Below are 17,200 nucleotides of genomic sequence, written 5' to 3'. Positions count from 1 at the left end.
TAGTAATAATCAGAAATGTTTCAACTGCTCCACAAAAACCATTAACATTGATAGTCAAGTCGTGTCAGCGAGTGTATCTAAAAGTATTTGTTAGACATTTAAAATGTTTCCAAAAAATTAGCAGTGAAATATAATTGATGTAAAAGCTGTGTGGAAACCATATTTCATTGAGGACAGAATTTAAGAAAACAAAATGATCAAAAAGACGTTCTTTAAGACAATATAATGTACCTGTGGATAAATTAACAATGTATTGCTTTAACTCTCTGACTTTTGCAAATTGTAGATTTATTTGATGCAACTACGGGTGGTGCTGTTACGGGTCTGTATTTGGCTTTTTGTAAAGTTTGTTTTTGTTGTTCCTTATATACCTTTTCATACATTCATCTTTATACATAAAATCTGCAAACACACACACACACACAACGAATAAGTTACTAATAACTCTGTTACATACAGTATGAACCAAAACAATAGGACCCTGTTTGAGAGAAATATCATGTATAGTCGGATGGATGGATAAATGAGTTATGGTTTAAGATGCATATTGGAAATAGTCATCAGAAAGTCAAACTAGCTGTTTTTTCCACTATGTGGTGCTAAAGTGACTTATACAGAGAGCTTGTGGGTAAAATAAATTATTTTAATTTAATCAGTTTCATATTCTGAATGAAGGAAAATCAGTTGATGCTGATGTCATTGTCAATTCAATCTTTGTCATTCATTGGTAAACAAACATGTTGACATTATTAAAATACATTTGGTGTAGTACTACTACAATCTTTCTTTCTTTCTTTCTTTCTTTGCATTTGATCTATTAATATGTGGTGATCCAGATGTGTGCAGGGTGTTTATGGGGGAAGTTTCTGTCGAGTGGAGCTGAACTGGGTACACAGTCTGTCACTGGTAGATTCAGTAAAGGTAGGAGAAGATGAGAGGCCACTGCCTGCAACGCAAACACAGAGAGAGAGAGAGAGAGAGAGAGAGAGAGGAGCAGGAGAGTGTGTGAGAGAGATATTCTAACATTTAACTCATTAGAAATTGTTCATCAAAAATGTGGTGTAGAAACAATTTTCACTCAGAAATTGCTATTACATTACACACTTAAATGACAAATAATTAAATGGCATGTAATTATATTCTTTTAAACATAATATTTTTTTTTTACCATGTCTATGACTTTCATCTGTGTAACACAAAAGGAGACATTTCGAGGGATATTCTGATCACTCCCTTAAAGGTTCCTCAATGGCCATACGAAGAGCAGAACAAAACAGTGAAACTCTTGACACCGATCTGCCATAGTGCTTCTTGATGCATTCATGAAGGTTCATGTGAGAGCTAGGGATGTCCAGTTCATAAAGGTGCGAGTCTGATCTTTTCATTTATCCAGTTAACAAAATCAGTTTGAGCGATTCGTTCATGAAGCTGAACTGATTCCATTCTTGAGTTTAACTCACCGACTCAATGATCCAGTCAAAACAGTAACAGATTTTCATTGAAAAACGACGTCAAATCATGACTTCAGAGCACTTACATAGCGCATGAGTCATATATTTTATGGCGCTTTTGTGATAATTTTATGGTGTTTTGCTAAGTCCTGTTCCTGTTACTTGTAGAGGCAGAGTATGCTACTCATATTTTTATGTTTCACAGAAAATAGAAAGTCATAGCAGTTAGGAACAACATAAGTTTCACACACTTGTTCCCAACGTTTTACAAAATATCCAATATTGTACTATGAACTCTTTAGTCACTAACAACACTAATGACCTGAATAAATATGTAACATTATTAAAATCAATTTACGTCAGTAATGTTATTAAGGCTTGGCAATCTTCGTCCAGCACAACACCTCAGTCTCTCTCACTCACCTCTCATGAGGTTGTACATGTTCAGGTAGTTTGTTCCTGAGTCTAAAATGGCATACCAGCTACGAGAGACAGACCTGCCCTGAGGAGAGATTGAACATTTCCAGTAGGATTTAATTACTGTCAGGACATTCACAAAAAACTGGAAACGTAGCATGTTCACTGTTGGAAGTCGCCCTCACCTGAACATCACAGGTGTCTGGGTCTGGACTGCTGAGGTTGAAGCTGATGTCATCCACAAACCTCATCACAGGAGTGGTGTGTGTAGCAGTGATGTCCTCTGCATTAACAGACACCAGCTGAAGATATGAAACAAATCATCAGAGTTTAATAAGCATACAATTATGCCTAAAAATCATGGAGAAGAAAACAGCAAGAAAACAAAAGGTGAGTAAATATGAGAGCAGTGCTTTGATTGTTGTGCAGAATGTTTAGGATGTTTTAAGCCCTTCAGAGCAGTGATGTTCAAGGTTATACAGGTGCGGTCATTTACCATTGCTTGGCGAAATTTCATAGGCAAAATGAGTTTTGTATCATGTTAATACTATGGTATTTTTTGAAGTGCCTTGTAAATACCCTGGTGTAGTAATATGGTAATGGTATGTGGTAATTTAATGTTAGTTAGATACTGTATATTACCTGTTTGATGATATATTCATTCCTATTATATGACTTACCTATTATATTTACTAGTTGCCATATCAACACTATATAGAGAAAACATTTACGCTGAACATTTATTTAACCATTACAAATGTAAATTTCTTACTTAAGTTAATTTTTCATCTCAGTTTTTGGTGTTTATTTAAAGCTACAATATGTAATATTTTCTGTCCGCTAGAGGTCGCTAGAAGCCTATTCAAAACAAAGGCGTAGCTTGATGACGCCAAGTTTGAGCGAGGAATCTTGGGACATGTGGTCTTCACCTCAATGGATGGTGCAAAAGAATAGGGATTGGACTCGGGAAGAAATCATGTTCATGGATGCGATTATTAACGTTACTGTAGTATGAAGCAGAGCAGGAGCGAGTGTTGTGGAGCTGAATGAGGAGCTGGAGCGATTGATCAACACACGCCTCACGAGCAGCGGGACTTTTATTATGACACAGGTGCCACTTCCGCTTTTCCGGTCATGAGTATGAGGTAACGCAGCTCTGTTTATCATATTAGATACATTTGAGAGTGTTGAAAATGATGTTATAACGTTACTCTGTGCGTTTGCTCGACGGCTGCTGTGAGACACTGTTACACACTGCAGTAAGATAGATCGATTTTACAATATCATATTAAATGCTGGATGATTGTGTTGATAAATGACATGCAATTAATTTTAAAACGTATTGTATGATGGAGAAAATGCTGTATTACTGTTACTAAAAATAAAGCTGCATCTGATTATGCTATGTTAGCTACTTCACAAAAGTGTTTTTCTCTGAGGCATGGTAAAGCATGAGACTCGCAAAAAATCAAGAAAATTAGATTTAAACTATAAGACTAAATGTGTTGAGCTATTTAACAATATTTAGTTTTCTGTCTATAAATATATCAAAACAGTTGTTCCCTTGTCTATTAAAACATGTAACATATTAAAGCGTCTTTGGTGTTTCCATGGTTTCTACAAAATAAAACCGGAAACCGAGGGTAACGCGGGTATGACGCAATTGACAGGCGACTCCTCACACGTCCCGGAGCTTTGGTTAAAACTGCAATTTTCTCACAATTTACAAATAGTTGGAAACATTTGAGATATTGTAAGTACTCAAGTGAACAAAATATATAACACTGGCTTTGTGGTTTTTGGATATTTCACTGCAAAAAATATTACATATTGCACCTTTAAGACAAGAAAAATCTACTATTTCAGTCTCCAATAGCAGAAGACACTAGCTAGGATTAAATCCCAGTTACGTGGTAGAGTATGTTGTAACACTGTGTTATAATGTGTCCAGCTATTAGAACTTCACCGTTCTATGACGTTAGTGATTTAACTCACATTATTCTTATGAATTTTATTGAGAAACCATGAGAAACGGGTCAATAGAGAGTGAGAGTCAATGTTCAGCTGGCATGTCTACTTGTCTCCTGTTCTGTGAGAGCTGTGTATGTATGTCAAACTACAAAATTAGTTTATTTTAGTTATTAAAAAACACTGTTATATATATATATATAAAAAAATTATAATTTTGTTTTAATGACAAAACACTTTAATTTGTCTTGTTACAACAGGCATGTTGTCACTTTTCACTTCCATTCTTTCAGGGTAAATAAAGAAAACAGTACAGACTGTAATGAAACAAGGCCAAATAATTGTACTCAATGTGTGAAATGAATGTGGGGGAAAAAAAAAATACTCCCAAATGGATTTACACAAACTGAAAAGTGTAAGGTTGCCTGCCCTCCCCATCTGAACCATTTCAGCTTCCTGTCCAACATCTTTAGTCTTTTTCTTTATATTCATGCACACACTCACAGAATAAAGGCACCTTTGGCTCTTCCCAGGACATGTTTCTGTTGACCACTCTTTAATCTGGTTGACCAAGAGTGAGGAGACGTCAAAGCAGGGAATACCGATTTTCCTAAAATAACAAATAAATACTTAAATAAGAAAAATACTTAAATATATGTATATAAGAATGTAAATAATTGCCCTAGCCTACTTTAAATGTTTCTACAAACAGGGAGTCAGCAATATACGTGCAGATATGTATAAATATGTTTGTAAATCTGGACAAGTTGGCCTATTGCGGTTACGAACCACTCAACAGCGCACTGTGCATGGAGCGGACCGGCCGCCAAAGCGCACAGTATCCCGATACCGAGAGCCAGTGCAGCCAGCGCGGACACACACACCATCATCTTTCGGTTAGAGCTGCACCAGGAGGAGTCGGCGGAGCTGGAAACACCCTCGTCCCGTAACAAGCCAGTGCTCATGCTCATGCTTGCCGCGTCCTTATCGCGGCCGTACAGATGTAGGTTCCCGATCAGCTGAGTCTACAAAATATTAGCACAGGATGGTCGAGGTGCCACACTTCACATGAGAGGCCTATGGTAGAGTCCAGTGCATGTCTGGATTATGCATTGTTTATAATCCCGTTCAATAACAGGTTATTTCTACTGGTGTCCGTTGCGTGTTGGGGGCGTTAACACAGGAGCGCAAAGCAAGACGCAGCGCACCGGAATGGAAGGGGTCTCGAGACGTCACCTCAGACTCGGACCAATCAGCTGTATCTCGACCCTAGTATTCAGAAACAGTAAACATGCTGCAGCGCAACGCAACGCTCTCCTATGTTCTGTACAGATAGTGAGTGTATGATAAGGAATTACTTTTTCTGCACGGTCTCATGATCTCTATTGCACAGTAACGGAAGCGCACGGGTTACTTCTGGAAGAGCACAGTCCAAGAGTCAGCAGAAAACGATATTTGAAAGTGGTGAGTACACGTTAAATCATATAATACAATGGATTTTCTGAAATTACCGCTGAATAATGAGGTAAAGGAATGTAAATGTTAAAGAATATTCTTTAGCATTTGCCCTGAGCAATTGAGCATGTTTGTTTCCCACCCATTTAGTGGAAACGAAACTTACTGACAACTCATTTGAAGGACGAACAATAGAAACCTCTAACATGCCCAACAACATCAACAACAATGATAATAATAATAATATGCCATCCAAATATTTATTTACAACAAACAAAAAAACACTCCAGAAAATGGACAGAGTATATTGTCTTCCTGTTGTGCTGTAGAAAGGGGGGAAAATATTGTTAGGGATTTTTTCAATGTTAAATGATTTTGATATGGGGATCTATTTTATACATAGGGTCCTTAACACAAATATTTTATTTTATAGTTAATTACACACAAGTATTAATGAACTTATTAAAGGATTAGTTCAATTAAAATTACCCCATGATTTACTCACCCTCAATCCATCCTAGGTGTATATGAAATTTTTCTTTCAGATGAATTAAATCAGAGTTATATCCTGATGCTCCAAAGCTTTATGATGGCAGTGAAAGGAAACCACCTGTTTGAAGCTCGAAAAAAAAAAAGTGACATAAAGTGACATAAATGTACTCCACACGGCTCCAGGGAGTTAAAGGATTAGTTCACTTTTTTAAATTAAAATTTCCTGATAATTTACTCATCCCCATTTTATCCAAGATGTCCATGTCCTTCTTTCTTCATTTGAAAAGAAATTAAGGTTTTTGATGAAAACATTCCAGGATTTTAATAGTGGACTTCACTGGACCCCAAACGGTTGAAGGTCAAAATTACAGTTTCAGTGCAGCTTCAAAGAGCTTTAAACAATACCAGACGAGGAATAAGGGTCTTATCTAGAGAAACGATCAGTCATTTTCTAAAAAAAAAAAAAAAAATGGATATGCTTTATAAACACAAATGATTTTTCCGTAAGTTTAACAGGGAAGGTGTAGGACATCGGAAGCACTTGCGAGGTGATCATTTGTGTTTATAAAGCATGTACATTTTTTTTTTATTTTTAGAAAATGACCGATCGTTTCGCTTGATAAGACCCTTATTCCCCGTCCGGTATCGTTAAAAGCCCTTTGAAGCTGCACTGAAACTGTAATTTTGACCTTCAACCTAAAGGCCTTCTGAAGCGAAGCGATGCGTTTGTGTAAGAAAAATATCCGTACAGCATGTTATTAAGCAAAATATCTAGCTTCTGCCAGACCGCCTTCCGTATTCAACTAACAAAAAAGTCATTTGAATACGTAAGTTGAATACGGACATAAAATAAGCATTTTGAACTTTCTTCGTAAGTTGAATTCAGAAGGCGGTCTGACATGAAACATCAATTTGAAATTCATAATTATATATAAACTTACACTCTTCATCTCAGGTTCATTATGGCAGAAGATTTGACAACTCCATTGCTCTCAGACTCTGAAGTCCCTGCTGAAGCCCCTGCTCTGAAGACCAGCCCTACGGTGGCCATACTCGGTTCTGGAGACTTTTCTCGCTCACTGGCTGTGCGGCTGGTAGCTTGTAGTGTTCGAGTGGTGGTTGGGAGTCGGTGTGTAAATCGCATCCCGTCAGGACTGTTCCCTGATGCAGTGGAGTTGAGGAACCAGGAGGGGGCAGTATCACAAGCAGGGTGTCTGGTGTTTATGGCCTTGTTCCCTGAGCATTACCGCTCCTTGCTGGGGCTACAGTCTGCACTTGCAGGGAAGGTGCTTGTGGATGTAAGTAATGCAGCAGAGATGAATAACCATGGGCCTTCTAATGCGGAGCGACTAGCTGAGCTATTTCCAGACAGTCTAGTGGTCAAAGGATTTAACATGGTTTCAACCTGGGAGCTGCAGACTGGGGCTCATGATGGAAGCAGACAGGTCAGAGCTGTTGTTGTGCTATCTGTATTTATTGAAAACTAGTGCAGGGTTATTTGAACTCTGTGAGCTTTTACCTTTCACTACTGTAGGTCCTGATCTGCAGTAACAGTACAGAGGGGAAGAGGAAAGTTGTGGAGTTGGCTCGGCAGATGGGGTTCCACCCGGTGGATATGGGTGGCTTGTCCGCTGCTCGAGAAATTGAGGCAGCTCCATTGCGCCTATTCCCATCTTGGAGTGGCTCGATTGTTGTCACCTTCCTCCTCTTTCTCTTCTTCTATGGATATGGTTTTCTGCGGGGAATTCTGCTGCCATTTCTTGCACAAGGACACAATACTTTCTACCGTCTCGCCCTCGGTCTGGTGAATGAGAGCCTGCCAGCGGTAGCCTTGGTGACCCTGGCACTTGTATACTTGCCAGGCTTGTTTGCTGCATGGTTGCAACTCTGGAAGGGCACCAAATACCAACGTTTCCCATCCTGGTTGGACAACTGGTTGCAGCGGAGGAAACAACTGGGTCTGTTGAGCTTCCTGTGTGCAACGTTGCATGGTGTATACAGCCTTTGCCAGCCGCTGCGCAGAATTACACTCTACAGGCTCGTCAATACTGCCTACAGACAGGTGCGCGAACAAAAATACAGCCTGAGAATAATGATCTTGAGATGCTTAGTATGTCATTTGAAGTGCCTAACAAAAGGAAAGTATACTGTATGCTATGTTTTTGTCTGAACGAATCAGGTTAAAGCAGGTGTAGAGGAGCCTTGGGATGAGGTGGGGGTTTGGCGATCTGAGCTGTACCTTTCTTGTGGAGTGTTGGGTCTGGGCGTCCTCTCTTTACTGGCCATCACTTCCCTTCCCTCAGTGGGCAACACCCTCAACTGGAGAGAGTTTACATTTGTACAGGTAAGCCCATACATTCCATAAAAGTATTTCCCATTCCTGTTCCCTGAGGCAGGTACGTGCACACATAGACAAAAAAAGGGGCTTGAGCACCCTTTTTTTTAATAATAAATGAATATATATATTCCTGTTTGCGCACAGCTTCACTGTCAAACCAATATATTTACTGAATAAAACAAATAAAAAAATACTATATCAGGTCGGCTTTGTCGAGTTCAGATGCACTCACTCCGCAACACGCCATTCATGCCCGTATGTACGTTTGCGCACGCGCCACCCCCAACCTTACCTCGGGTTTGCTGCTGGCTGTAAACTTGTAACAACTATTCCCGCAATAATGCAACTGCTGTCTGGCGATGAAAAGCGAAAAAGAAAAAAGCCCTAGATGGATCCATCCCGTGCATCTCTTTCAGGTAGGCTAGACTATGTTCACAAACCTGAAAGTTTTGGCTATTTAAGGGTTATTTAAACTTTTAACGCTGCATTAATAGTTTGACCACCATCAACACATCTGCCTGATTTGATACTAATGAAATTTATGTCGTATTATAATTTAAATTATTTTACTATGCTATGCATTGCGTTTTGAACCATGGTAAAGATATTGGTTGGGCTGTCAATACCAGAAGAGGAGCATCATGGACGCACATCCATGAATCACATTATTAGACAGTTTTCTAAGGATGCATGGTTTTTTTAAAACTATTTAAAAATCATAATACAGCATCAGCTACATAATGCTATTCTTAAATCTATGCTTACACAGGATAATACATCAATAAATAACTCTTAAACTCTTGCTCTGTCTTTGCATGTTTGATGTCCACATATTCTTGTTTAAGAAATTACAGTGGCTGTAGCATTTCTATCACAAAGAAGTGGCCGAATATTATTATTTAACCAATAATGCATTTTTAATTATGGTGATTGGCTTTGATCGTGCTGTGCCGTGTAACAACACAAATCAGCAGGCTTTTAGCGCCCTCTGCAGGCATTTGTTATAATATATAATGTATTAACAGTTCAGGAAAAATATTCTTGATGTATTTAAATATGCAGATTAGCTTGTTTTGGTTAATTTAGAAGATCTACAGATGCAAACAGACGGAGGGTAGTAGGCTTAAAACAAACTCCATCTAAATGTGTAGGGTTAGGGTTAAAGTTTCCTTTCCATTAGAGTAAAAGACATGGAAGCAAAAATGGACCAAAGTCTTAAAATTGTCCACTTCATGAAAGAAGTATTCCAATGACACCAAAAAAATTAAAAAACGATTTATTGATTTGTGCAAAATAAACATAAATTATTAGTGAAACTATGTCCTTCTCCTTGGTGCAGTCATTTATTTTAAATATATATAGACACTTGAAAATAGTTGCTGTTGACTTCTCTTGTGATAAACCTAGTGAATACTAAAGAAGACCATGGTGTCTGTGTGAACTGATTATTTTGTAGAACTCTGTGGAGTATAAAACAATTGCGTGAGTGTGAGGGAAGTCAAAGTTGTCTTAATATATGTAAGGGTTCATTATTTTTTTAAATAAATAATTATGAGAAGTGCCCTTTTTCCATTTGAGCCCCTGCCCCCCAAAATGTCTGTGCATGTCCCTGCCCTGAGGCACACCAACAGTGCACATTTTGGATCTCTCCCTTATCTGACTCATCCATTTCAGGTTTTCGAGTCTTTACTAACAAGATGAATCAGGTGTGTTTGATTAGGAAGAGTTCGATAATGTGTAATGTTGGTGTGCCTCCAGAAACAGGGTTGGGAAAGACTTTCATTACACATTTTCCACACTTGACTACTTTGGCTGGAGCTTTGTTGAACCAGCCCATACTCTGCTTACACCAGGGGTGACCAAACCTATACCTGCTACCTTCCTGCAGCGGTCAGTTCAACCCTGTTCCAACACACCTGCCTGTCTTTTTTAAGTAATCCTGATTAGAGTTGGAGCTTATCTTGGCAGGAAGATAGCTTTCTAGGAGCAGAACTGGCTACCCCTGGACCTGAGTTAGATGCGTTCCTGGATCAACATATTTTGTTGATCCTGGAACAACATTCTAGTCTGGAAATTTAGTCTTAACTCTATTCCTACCCCTAAACCTAACCCTACCCATGTTATCCCAAAAATCAGAGGGAAATGATAGATTAATAACACTGATGTAGAAGCACCAATTCATAATTTTAAGACTAAACTTGACATAATCTGTAAACTTGTCCCTCAAATCTGATTGGTTGATTTGAATGTTGTTCCAGGATCAACAAAAATGTTGACTCAGGAACATGTTGAACTCAGCAATATGAGGTTATGCGGGGGTAGGCAACCCTGCCGCTGGGGGTACCATCCTGCAGAATTGATATCCAACCTAAATCAAACACATCTGAAATAGCTAAACTAGGTGCTCAGGATTACTTTAAAGGTGTGTTGGATCAGGGATGGAAACAAAGTCTCCATGAAGGTAGTTTACCAGGACTTTCATCATGACTAACTACCCCTACCCTGGCCTAAACTCTCTGTGCACGTGTACACAAATTCAAAAATAGACTCTGCAGAGATTATATCCAGCCCCTCTCAAGCACACCAGCCTATAATTTTTAAGTAATCCTGAAGACTCTGATTAGCTAGTTCATGTGTCTCGAAACTTGACAGGGTAATGGGGCTGTTTCTCAATTTTAAGAATGCAAAGAATGAACTTGCAATCTCTTGGGAGACCTGTCTTACCAGGCTTCTTTGAACAAACTCAAGAACTCATAACTTATCTTTGTGAGAATTGAGATGTGATCTTGTTGCTTAACTGACCGTCCCAACACATTATAAGTAGTGGGACAGTATCACTCAATGCACTAAAAATAAAACATAAGATCATAGATGTCATAAATTATTCACTTACTATCATATTATTGTAGATCTTTTTCTTTTACTTCATGTATGTGTGTATGTAAAATATTTCCTATGCAGCGGGAATTTCTTGTGCTAAGTGAGAACAAGATAAGTTTAAAAGGTTACAGGCTTCCGTACGTCATCCGTCCACAATGACTTTTTGGATTTCTAACTGTTCGATTTTCTAGGCTGCATTCTTTGCATCCTCAATATCAAGAACACATCTAGGTAATTTGATGCATCCTCTGTACTGGAGTTCTTGAATCGATATTTGACAGTTGATGATGATGTACAACCAAAACACAAGGACGCAAGATCGCACAAGAATGCATATTGAGAAATGAACTGGGTCTCGAGGAGCAGTGTTGAACAATTCCAAACTATATGTAGTTACGGGCCTAGTTCAAACCTGGTACCTAAACTTCCAATCCGATCTGCTGTGCTACATGTTGATGTTAGTTATAACAAGCTAGTTTTGGTGCATTAATTGATTGATAGTTGACTTTTATGCCAGTAGGAAACATGAAAATGTTGCTCTGGGTGGAGAGTATTAAAAAAACCTGATATTGTGACATGATTTCAAATGTACATCATTTTGGCAATGTCTTTGATTAACATGCAAATGAACATTCAACCCACAAGCAGTCACAGCTTTTTTTCTGTCTTCACAATTTGTTTTCTGTCTTCTTCCTTCAGTCAGGTTTGGGCTATATTGCTCTGACTCTGTCCATCATGCACACGCTCTTCTTTGGCTGGGATTTTGCCTTCCACATTGAGGCATATCCATTCTATATGCCACCCAGCTACGTACTGGCTGTAGTTCTGCCCTGCATCATTCTGGTGTGCCGTTGCTTTCTGCTGCTACCATGCATCTCCACCAGACTTAGACGAATCCGCCGCGGATGGGAGAGTAAACGCAACTGTCCAGTTTTACAGCACCACCATGTGGTGGCTAATAGAATACCATAGAAAGTCTGGGAAGAAATCCTAGGTGGACTTTTATAAGATGGAAGTGTTAAACGGATATACAGTTGGCAGTGCAGTGGCCAACAGTTTAAATATGCAAGTATATGCAAGTAAAATCCAAGGGCTAAATATAAAGTTGAAAATGTTAAAGTATTTTGAGACTGGTCAAATTCTCTGACTAGTTTAGTTCAGCTTTACCTGAAAGTGATATCATGCAGAGGTAATCTAGCCTTCAATAACTCCTGACTCAACTCTTTCTTTGAACTGAACTGTGCCTTATATTGTTACCATATCCCAATATTTCAGATGATCTTCCTCTGGGCCAGTTACTTTGTAAACTCCATTTGCAAACTCAATTTGCAAACAGGGAGGCCTACGTTATACTGAGTACTAATAATGGCAAAAATTGCACTGTATTTATGTGTAAACTGTTGTAAACAAAGCCTTTGTGAAATTAAACTTTGTAATTAAGTTGGCTTGAAAAAGCCAACTTACTGTTATGCTATTTTCTTCTGAGACTAAAATTTCCAACTCTAACTCCTCCTAGAGCTTTAACTCTACATACTCCAAACTCAGGTCAGACCTTCAGACTGTTCTGACTTAGTGTGCTATATCTTTTCTAACTGATCTGACTTACGGTTTTCCTAAAAATGACTATTAAAGCTTGGAAAAATCCCACTGACTTTCATTGACGGAATGTTCAAATGAGCCAAGACTTTCAAATTCCAACTGTCAACATTCAAATTTAAACTACGGAAGCCCATTAGACTCAAACTCAATTAGACTCAAGTGCCATTCTATGTACTGTTTCTAATCCATTGAAACTCATAAACCTATCTATCTATCTATCTAATATGATCTATCTCATAGCAACCACCCTAAACAACTTAGCAACCACCCAGAGTACCCTAGCAACCACATAGCAACACCTTAGCAACCACCCCAAGTTCCCTAGCAACCGCATAGCAACACCCTAGCAATGACCCTGTGTACCCTAGCAACCGTAAAGCAACACCCTAGCAACCACCTTGAGTACCCTAGCCTTGAGACTCTATCTATCTATCTATCTATCTATCTATCTATCTATCTATCTATCTATCTATCTATCTATCTATCTATCTATCAAAACTACTAAACTAATACTTTCAAACTGAAAACTTTCAAATTTCAAACTTTTAAAACTACTTCAAACTTTCTAGCTAGGCTTTTTCAAGCCAACTTAAAGTTTGTCTTCAAACTTTGTAATCTAGTTAAATGTTAAATTTGTTTTGGGATGTCTGTTTATATACACAAAACAAATTCAAAATGGTATAAAATGACTGCATTTTTTGCTCTGAAAAAACTCATTAAATGTTACTAATTTTTTATTTTCACATCTGTTCCTTGGTCTGACTGATTGGTTGTATTATTATTGTGGATATTGTACAAAAATAAGTTTTGAATTGAACTTTCAAACAGTAATGTTTTTGATGTTGTGAAAGCACGATTCTTACCTTCAACTTTATTTAACAAAAACAGCAAACAACTTCCAATGTGTCATTTAAATTAAACAAAATATCTGGTATCTGATTTGTTCGAACTGAAATTAAAACATAAACACATTTAAAACAAACTGAAATTTAACACATTTTAGCTCTGAAAATAAGAGCATTCTTGAGAAAATAATTATTCTTTGACAACATAAAAACATCACTCAAAATTTGTCTTGTATATCTGAAACGGTGCTGATAACATTTGAATGGAAAGACTACAATATAAAAGTAAAGCTATAGATTAAATTAAAACAAATGTTTCAATCCCATTTAAAGATCACAGCAGAAAAGAAGTGCCTCTGGTGTTGAATCCTGAATGCCATCACCATTCTGTCTGTGGATTGACCTTGAACTTTTTATAGTCTGCCATTTTGAAGAAGGCAAGTTCTGTCTCATTGGCTGTGAAGAGATGAAAGTTGTTGAAATAAAGATTTCAGCAGGTACACAAATAGTCAATTACCAGAATTGGGCAGACTTAGTTTTGCATTTGTTTTTAACATATACATTATATATATATATATATATATTATATCATACAGCATATGACCTTCATATATTAATGTTAATCGCCAATTCCATTTAGTTTATTTCCCTTCACCAAAACAAGCCCTAAATATTGCTTTTACATACCAACACCACATGCCCGTAACCTGCAGCCATCACGCAGAATCAACTTCTCATCATCTTCTAAACTCATTACAAGCTCATTCGTCTGAAATAATCACAAAAAAAATCTTGTTCAATATTTATCATATTAGGTTAATTTACTCATTTTGTACAGAAATGAGTTAATTTAAGCCACTGTATCATATTTTATAAGCACATGTCTATGGTCTCTAAAGTATCAAATATGATATTCAACAAAAATTACATGTGCAAGCTTTTTTCTTTTTTTTTTGGATCTTTTGGTAACACTTTACAATAAGGTTCATTAGTTAAACATAAGTTAATGCATTTACTAACATGAACTAACTATGGGCAATACATTTGTTACTGTATTTACTAATCTTTGTTAACGTTAGTTAATGAAAATAAAGTTGTTCATTGTTTGTTCATGTTAGTTCACAGTGAATTAACTAATGTACTCAGAGATGTAGAAGAGATTTATTTCAAAAGCATTAATAAGTGTTTCTGAACATTTAGCATGTACTTTAATAATAACAATTATATTACTTTTATTATATTGTATCATATTATTTATTATCATGATTATTAAGTGCTTTTTACAGGACAATGGTATGTGTTATAACTATATATATAAGTATATAAGTGCTGGAGGCGTGACTTGGGGAAGTGGCCAGATTCTCCTGCTCTTTTTATGTCTAGCTGATTACATGCTGATAAATTTTAACCCAGCAGTCTACTTCTGTGATAACATGGACATTTTGTACCACATAAATAACGATACTGTGTGGTTGAAAGACTGTTTGTGAAGCTCTTTCATTCATGATAGGACTAGCAGCAGCAGGAATGAGATTGTGTGGGTGTTTGAAACAAAATCGCGATCTTTTAACGACTAATCGTGCAGCTCTACTTTAGAGCAGTGTTTCTCAACCAGGGGTCCATGGACGCCTAGTGGTCCTTGACATAATGCTAGGGGGTCCTTATAAAATATCTGAATATGATTTTTTGTATATTTTGACATGTTCCCATAATATATGTATAATATAACTGACAATATGACTAAATATAGTTAAAGTCAACTAACGTAGTAGTACATTTTACTATAATAATCATTAATGTCTTTGTGATGACCAAATGCAAGTAATATTTATTTATTTCAAAGACATTAATGATACCAATGAGCCGGTTTTATTCTGGGGTCCTTGAGGATGGTTTCAAATATGACAGAGGTCCATTACTCAAAAAAGGTTGAGATTCACTGCTTCAGAGGGCCGAAGAACTTGTCCAAGTACAGCACTTTCCCCAGCTGTGATCATGTCAATATTTTATGCCACACGTTGCTAAGCATATTGATATTTACCTTTGCTCCATGAGCTTGGTGTATGATTTTCATTGTGTCTGCAACAACACAACAACAGGATGTTAAAATCAATAACTGCGACACATATTTATGGAAATTTAGCAAGTTTAAACTTACCATATTCAAACTTCTTAAAGGGTGGAGGCAATCCAGCTCTGGTTGAAACGTCTTCAAAGACAGAAGTGCTTTAGTTACTCATTATAATATATCTGAATTAATTTTACTGATAAACATGAATCACGGGAGTTCTGTTTACATCTACCCGTTGTCGTCGTGTCTACCTTGTTTAACAAATGTAATAAACTCCTCCACCGTCTGATCTAAATGTACGTCTTTGAACACCACCGGTTTGAAGTTGCGATGCTCAAAAGACCGAACCAGACGAACCGTCAGAACCGCCTGATCACACATCTCGAGCCCGGATAAATTCCCTACACTGAATTATTATATTATATGATTATAGCGTAAAAATAAACATATGTAAATGACCCTGAAGACAATGACAGACAGCAATGAGCACTTCGGTATTTAGCGTAACGTTACTTATAATAATAACGATTTCAAAGCGTTTATTTCCAGCATGTTCTGTGAAGTGAAATTCTAGACCAAACTAGCCGCTGCATGATGCATCGATTAGGCCACAGCAGTATCAGGCAAGAGCAATAGATAAGACATTCAACACGTGACTCCTTCACTGTGGAAGCGGCAAAGAAAAATAAATGTCAGCATACAGCAGTCCGTTATATCTGAATATATTTTATAGCTCGTTTTATGAGCTCCTATTTTCATTCTTTTATAAGCACTTAGGTGTGTTCATTTATATATTTATCCTGGTCAGAAATGTAATGCAAAAAAAAGTCTATTATAATTTAAACACTATTTAAAAAAAAAAAAAAAAAAAAAAAAAAAAACTATCTGAGTAAGGTTGAATTTTAAACATTTTCTAAAGTAATTTGCATGTAGATCGATGTACTGTTCATTTACCAAATAGATTCATGACTCCAAAAATGGAATAAAAAACATCATGTACCCCAAAATTGTATATGCATTTAACTGAAAATGTTAATATTTGTGGTTAATTTTCAAATACATTAAAGGGTTAGTTCACCCAAAAATGAAATTTCTGTCATTAATTACTCTCCCTCATGCCGTTCCACACCCGCAGGACCTTTGTTCATCTTCAAAACACAAATTAAGATATTTTTGATGAAATCCGATGCCTCCGTGAGGCCTCCATAGCCAGCAATGACACTTCCTCTCTCAAGATCCATTAATGTACTAAAAACATATTTAAATCAGTTCATGTGAGTACAGTGGTTCAATATTAATATTATGAAGCCACGAGAATATTTTTGGTGCTCCAAAAAAAAAAATAAAATAACGACTTATTTAGTGATGGCCGATTTCAAAACACTGCTTCAGGAAGCTTCGGAGCGTTATGAATCTTTTGTGTCAAATCATGATTTGAATCACGTGTCAAACCGCCAAACTGCTGAAATCACGTGACTTTGGCGCTCCGAACAGCTGATTCGACACACTGATTCATAACTCTCTGATTTCCTGAAGCAGTGTTTTGAAATCGGCCATCACTAAATAAGTCGTTATTTTGTTTCTTTGGCGCACCAAAAATATTCTCGTCACTTTATAATATTAATATTGAACCACTGTACTCACATGAACTGATTTAAATATGTTTTAGTACATTAATGGATCT

At 37.2% G+C, this 17,200-nt stretch overlaps 2 protein-coding genes across 2 annotated transcripts; one reads left to right on the top strand and one right to left on the bottom strand.

The window, feature by feature from the left end:
* The first annotated feature begins 5,164 nt into the window (after positions 1-5,164).
* Positions 5,165-13,308, top strand: steap3 (STEAP family member 3, metalloreductase). The gene is made up of 5 exons (XM_067409699.1): positions 5,165-5,300; positions 6,739-7,228; positions 7,318-7,845; positions 7,963-8,127; positions 11,701-13,308. The coding sequence occupies exons 2-5, from the start codon at positions 6,746-6,748 to the stop codon at positions 11,971-11,973; spliced, it is 1,449 nt and encodes a 482-aa protein (XP_067265800.1). The 5' UTR covers positions 5,165-5,300; positions 6,739-6,745; the 3' UTR covers positions 11,974-13,308.
* Positions 13,309-13,493: 185 nt separating this feature from the next.
* Positions 13,494-16,106, bottom strand: c14h2orf76 (chromosome 14 C2orf76 homolog). Its single transcript, XM_067409700.1, has 5 exons — positions 15,768-16,106; positions 15,604-15,654; positions 15,487-15,524; positions 14,133-14,214; positions 13,494-13,901 (listed from the first exon to the last, which is right to left on the bottom strand). The coding sequence occupies exons 1-5, from the start codon at positions 15,895-15,897 to the stop codon at positions 13,825-13,827; spliced, it is 378 nt and encodes a 125-aa protein (XP_067265801.1). The 5' UTR covers positions 15,898-16,106; the 3' UTR covers positions 13,494-13,824.
* Between the last annotated feature and the right edge of the window lie 1,094 nt (positions 16,107-17,200).

The sequence above is a fragment of the Chanodichthys erythropterus genome, chromosome 14 (genome assembly GCF_024489055.1).
Source record: "Chanodichthys erythropterus isolate Z2021 chromosome 14, ASM2448905v1, whole genome shotgun sequence".
Lineage (NCBI taxonomy): Eukaryota > Metazoa > Chordata > Actinopteri > Cypriniformes > Xenocyprididae > Chanodichthys > Chanodichthys erythropterus.
This window is presented reverse-complemented; position numbering and strand designations above follow the sequence as displayed.